This window comes from Watersipora subatra, chromosome 5 (genome assembly GCF_963576615.1).
Source record: "Watersipora subatra chromosome 5, tzWatSuba1.1, whole genome shotgun sequence".
Lineage (NCBI taxonomy): Eukaryota > Metazoa > Bryozoa > Gymnolaemata > Cheilostomatida > Watersiporidae > Watersipora > Watersipora subatra.
In genome coordinates, this window is record NC_088712.1 from 58,156,505 (window position 1) to 58,162,155 (window position 5,651).

The 5,651-nt window shown below is 34.9% G+C and overlaps 1 protein-coding gene across 1 annotated transcript; it reads right to left on the reverse strand.

Annotated features, from left to right (window-relative positions):
* Positions 1–4,965: 4,965 nt before the first annotated feature.
* Positions 4,966–5,301, reverse strand: LOC137397521 (protein FAM200C-like). The gene has a single exon (XM_068083812.1). The coding sequence runs from the start codon at positions 5,299–5,301 to the stop codon at positions 4,966–4,968; it is 336 nt and encodes a 111-aa protein (XP_067939913.1).
* Positions 5,302–5,651: the final 350 nt, after the last annotated feature.

Consider the following 5,651-nt stretch of genomic DNA (forward strand, 5'->3'; position numbering starts at 1 on the left):
TGGAGATTGGCTGGGGTTGGTGGCCCAGGTTCGATAACCAATGAGACAAAACCCTTGTTTTTTTGTTTTGTTTTTGTTTACTGAATTCTCCCTGAAGCTCTTGTAGATGGTAAGCTCTCCTGGTCAGTAGGCATCAATATCTTCAGCTGATCACCAGCATTTTATTTCACTCTTACATATATTGAGTGGTTACATTTAATTAAGTTAGTCTACTCACCAACAACTATTTACTTAGTGCAAGCCAAGGAGAACAAAAGGTTCGTTTTATTTTGTTTATCAATGGATTATTTCTCGTCTTGTCACTGCTTTTGGGAAAATTGTTGAGATCTGATTTTTGCTGCTATAATCTTTGCTTACTTCAATTATCATTTATGTCTCAATTTATATTCTAGCATCATGATTTGTGTTATATTCATGTTAACCATTTTCTTATAGACTTCACGTTGCTGACTCTAATAGGAAAATACAATATAGAAACAGCGTCAATCAACAAACAAATCAAGCTGCTTCTTATTGTTATATATTGGATAGCATCAGTAAAGTTCCACGCTCTCCAATTAAGCTTGCAGGGTGTCTAGCAGACCCAAACTGCTATAACTTTCATTGTAACAATAACCGTGTAAATACAACAGTTATACCGAAGGTACGCATTGCTTTTCAGTGTTCAGTTTAACAAGTGGCAAGATTGTCTTTTTTCAATCATCAATGGTACCTTGGTTGTCAAGTCGGGTGAAACAACAATCAACATAGACTCGAGCTGTTTTGGGAAAGCTTTCTCAATGACTTTTTGAGTGAGTAAAAGTGGAAGTTCTTTGTGCGAAACAGGGGCCCGTATTACTTGGTTATAACAATAAATATGAATAATTATTCACAATGCTATGTACAGTGTCAACGCTAAACATAGATAGAAAAGGTCACATCATGCTGGGACTACACTTTTGCTCTTTGTTGTGTTCAATTAAAACAATGTAGCGGTGACTAACATCAGACATGGCCTCTATGGTACAATAAATTCTAAATTCAATTTCTATTGTATTTTACTACTCATGAAGAAATTTGTTGTGATAGATATTAGTGGGTATTACAGAGCTGCTTTCAAATGACTTTTTTATGACTCAAATCATATCCGGCGAACTACAAATCAAATCCCCCACCCTTGTCAGCAGATTCGAAGCAAATCAAATCGAATCAGCCCAATAACGAATTCAAATCCTGAATCATTTGAGAATGATTTGAAATACTCTTTCAAATTCTTTGCTTAATTGTTGCGTAGTATGATCAATCTACAGTATAGCTGTAGCGGCGTAGCCTGTACTCTTATCCATAGAACCTGAACCAGGGGGAAAGGGTAGGGGGTTTGCCCCCCTGCCCGTTTTGGGTTTTATGGATAGGAATAGTATAGCTGTATCTCTGTACCACTATATGTATTATGTATACTAAATTCATCACCGGATACGGTTTTGTTATTTGTTCTACGAGGTATGTTAAAACATCATTGCAGAGCACATTATACCATTGGCTCGATACATCAATGAATGAGTGGAGTGCTATGTAACAGTTAATGGTCATGGCTGTCACTTTGCTTTTATTGAAGTTTTTAAGCAAGAATGTACAAATGTAAAAAAAACTTTAGATACTTGTTTAAAGTTACAAAATATAAGATACAAATATAAAATAAAACCTGAAAATATTGGCGAGTGAAACACAGTTACTGAGGCTTAAACTTGAAATAAACGAAACTAAGCATTGAGCCTATAATTAACAGTTACATAATATTAACACATTTACTTAAATACACTTGTTGCATTTTAGAAAAACTAGCTTGCGCAAGTTTTCAGATGTCAAGAGCTCCTGTGTGGCCTCATGATGAAGCCACTTTTAATAAAAACCCGTTCTAAGGGAGCTGATGAAGCTGGTACTAAAAAGACCTTCAGCGCCAGCTTACTAAGCCTCAGTAACTGTGTCTCACCTTGCCAACAGCTTAAGAGTGTTACAAGAAGATCTGCTTTTTGCCGTTAACTTTTCAATCTCCTGATTTACTGAATCCAGGTTGTACTAGCTAAAGGTGCTCTATTCAAAAAATCAGCAAACATATCTTCATTATCACATATTTGTATTTGCTGAGTGCATGTGACTTCCTCTTTCTGTACATCGTCCTTTTTAATCGAAATCCCGTTTTAAGTATTATACTTCACTTAGTAAGTAAGTGACTGTGTATAAATTATTATTAATTATATTATTATACATATAATAATGTATACATAAATGGTAATGTTAAAACTTTGTATGGTATATAATTATTACATTTATTATACTTACTTGGATAGAATGTTATTGTTATGCTATTCATTTATAATTTAAAATAATAAATTAAATCAAAATTTTATTTAATATTATTCTAATAAATTTGATATAACGAATAAAATTTTAATTTATTTTATTATTTAAATTCTACCCAGTTATAATATAATGCATATTTATATTCATGAACATTGTCATTACTGTGAATATTGAATGTGTCCGCGGCATGGAATAGTATTGTATAGAATATTATATATCATAATACTCTATTCATTCATGCATGCCGTAGGCACAGCACAAGTAATTTTTATTTTGACTAGTGACTGAGGTTAGAGTGAGATAGTCACAACCAATTTCTAGCAATCAAATAATTGACATCAAAGTATTCAATGCCAGCACCACAACTACAAACATGTCTTTTCCACAACTTACCAGAGCTGCTCATGTTGATTTCTTTTACACACACGACACGCGGTCTTTTTCTTTTTTCTGTAGAGGTACACGCACGCGGTTGCTTAGCCTCGTTATCGATGGTGCACATTTCTTGCCAAAGTTTGGGCTAAGTTCGCAAACATCGTAAAAATGTTTCGATCGGTTACAGAAGACAAGGCTATCGATAGCGATGTGGTTTGATTGATTTTTCAAATCAAGTCTTTAAATCAGCCCGAAACTTCAAATAACATCAAGTTACTTCCAAAACTTTTCAAATCAAATCACCATTTGTGTCAAATCAGTACAATATGGTTTGTTTCAAATATTCGAATATTCAAATCACCATGATTTGAGAGCAGCTCTGGGGAATTACTTATTAATTTACTTAGTTAAAATTTATCCAATACATTATTTTTAATCATATAATCATTTACTATTTATAGTAAAACAAAACACTAATGACAACTACATTAATGAATAAATCCATAAAAGATGAGAAAGAAGAAATATCACTCAAATGAATTAATACAAATTATAAATAATATAATATATATATATATATTCTTGTTTGAGCAGTTCTGGGATTGACTAGCAAACTTGAACTTACTTCGTTCTCTCTCTCTGGCCTAAACCCTAAACTTTGGTTCTGCTTAGCGCAGCTAACTTTAGGTTGAATAAGCATCAGATCACGTCAGTCAGAAAGCTAGAAAACTTATCTACTCTATCTAATATAAATAATGAGAACAAACTCGTTTGAATGACTGGGATGATGTTGATAGCTGGACAATATGGAATTTTTGTGTTCAAGAAAGCATGTGGGAAAAAATTTGAATGGCAGTAAAAACTTTAGTTCAATTGAATGTCCTCACTAATAAAAGTTCGCTTAAACATAGATATAGAATTTTATTTCAAACAATTGATAACATGTATTGACACTGGCGACATAAGGGTATGCCTTCGATACAAACTTTACCGAGATATAATTGTGTTCCAGGACTAGTTGAATGGCTGTTGATAAATCACATGGCAGATAACTTTTTCATTTACAGAAATAACTACATGAAATTTAAAATACATGTAACTCACACACATAGAAGTCACTATATTTAATATTTCTTGAAGCAGTCACCTTTGCATAACCCCACCGTCGTCGTGGATCATGACCATCGGCACGTTCAGATTCATCACTATCGCTACCGGTTTCTGGCTCTACATCAAAAACATTGGCATCAATATCGCTTCCACTGAAACAAGATTCATCAGTTTCAACCACATAATCAGCAATATATTCTTCGTAGTTGGTTCTAGTAGCAATTTTTCGACGCAGTCGTTTCGTTTGACTTGCCATTGTTTCGTTTCGATATAGTTTTAGGCGTAGTAGTAGTTCGCGATAGAAGATGTTTCGGTGGTAGTTGATCGCCGTAGCGACCATAAGAACTTTGTTCTTTTGTTAGGTTTGACTGATTATTATAGCGAATACAATAATATTATGTTTAGTAGTATAAAGCTAAAAGAATATTTGAAGAACTAAACAAATATAGCCAATAACAAAACGGCTGACTAATAGCGACTTTTGGGATTCCCCAAACGACATAAATGTCTCTTTGCTCAAAACTCTGGGAGAAATTAATGTCGCATCGCTTACGAAAGTGTTAACATTGCTTTAGCTTGTTAGAAGATGTTTAATAGGCTGAACGCCAAGAAAAAAGTGTGATTGTATCACAAGCTAGCGTTGGCACTGGGGTCAATTGTAAGCTAGGTGACGATTATCGAAGTTATACAAAATTGACGATGTGCGCTATATAGCCAATGCCCTCAAAATGCCGTCGTTTTGGAGAAAAAATGCAAATTACTCTCGAAACTGTTTGAATTTTTTTTTATTGAGGCAATAAATATGAAAAATAGTGTGATCCGCATAGTAGATTTACTATTTGAAAACCTACTCAGGGATTGTGGCAATTAGGGTTTAAAATTATTTGTACTTGAAAAACCGCCTACGATTTGCATTCATACATTTTGCATGCATCCTTCACGCAGTTCACAATCTGTATAATTTCATCCAGTGTGCTCTGTAGTGATGCGGGGAGTGTTTTGGAAGCTAAAGCCTGGTGATGAACCATACAGTGTATTCCTTTTACTTGTGGTGTTTTTTTCCTTCACAAGAGCATGAAAGCGAGGCTTTGAGCCAATCATAGTTGGGGCAGTGTCAGTACAGCAACCATACAGTTTTGCTCAGTCAAGGTTTCCTGCTTCAAAGAACACTTCTACTGCTCTGAGAACATCTGCCGCTTTTGTTGTTGTTTGAAGTGAGGTACAGAAAAGAAACTCCTTGAGTACATCAGTGTGCACATACCTTGCGAAAACTAGCAGTTGTGAGCAGGAAGCAACATTTGTTGACTCATTCAGTTGGAATGAAAATAGGCCAAACGCAGCAGATTTGATCTCATCAACTACTTGAGTTTTTAAAGCTTCACTCAATTCACCAATCCTTCTCTGTTCCGTGTTATTTGACAGCGCAACGGATGCTAGCTTTGTTTCAGATTCTTTTCCCAGCACAATCTTAGCCATTTTCCGTGCACATGGTTTTCTCCGATTGTGTGTGGCGCAAGTTGTGGAGCGATTTAAAGAGAAACAACATATGAGGCATCTATGACTTTTTAATTTGTTTAGCTGAATGACCCAAATGTTTCCAGTTTTATTTTTTTAATGCCTGCCCATGACGCTCAAAAATTATTTTTCTTTGACATGTGGCGCATGAACAATCTGCAAGTGTCGCTTCAGCTTTGTAGGAATTATAGAATCATTTGATAGCACCTTTGTACAAAGCACACACTGTGGCCTTTCATCCCTAGTCACTGTGGTAGAAATAAATTCATACAGTATGTAGAAGTCCTGATAATTTCTTTTCACTCATCTCG

Coding starts and splice junctions, on each gene's coding strand:
- LOC137397521 (XM_068083812.1), bottom strand. CDS start 5,301: ATGGCTAAGATTGTGCTGGGAAAAGAATCTGAAACAAAGCTAGCATCC.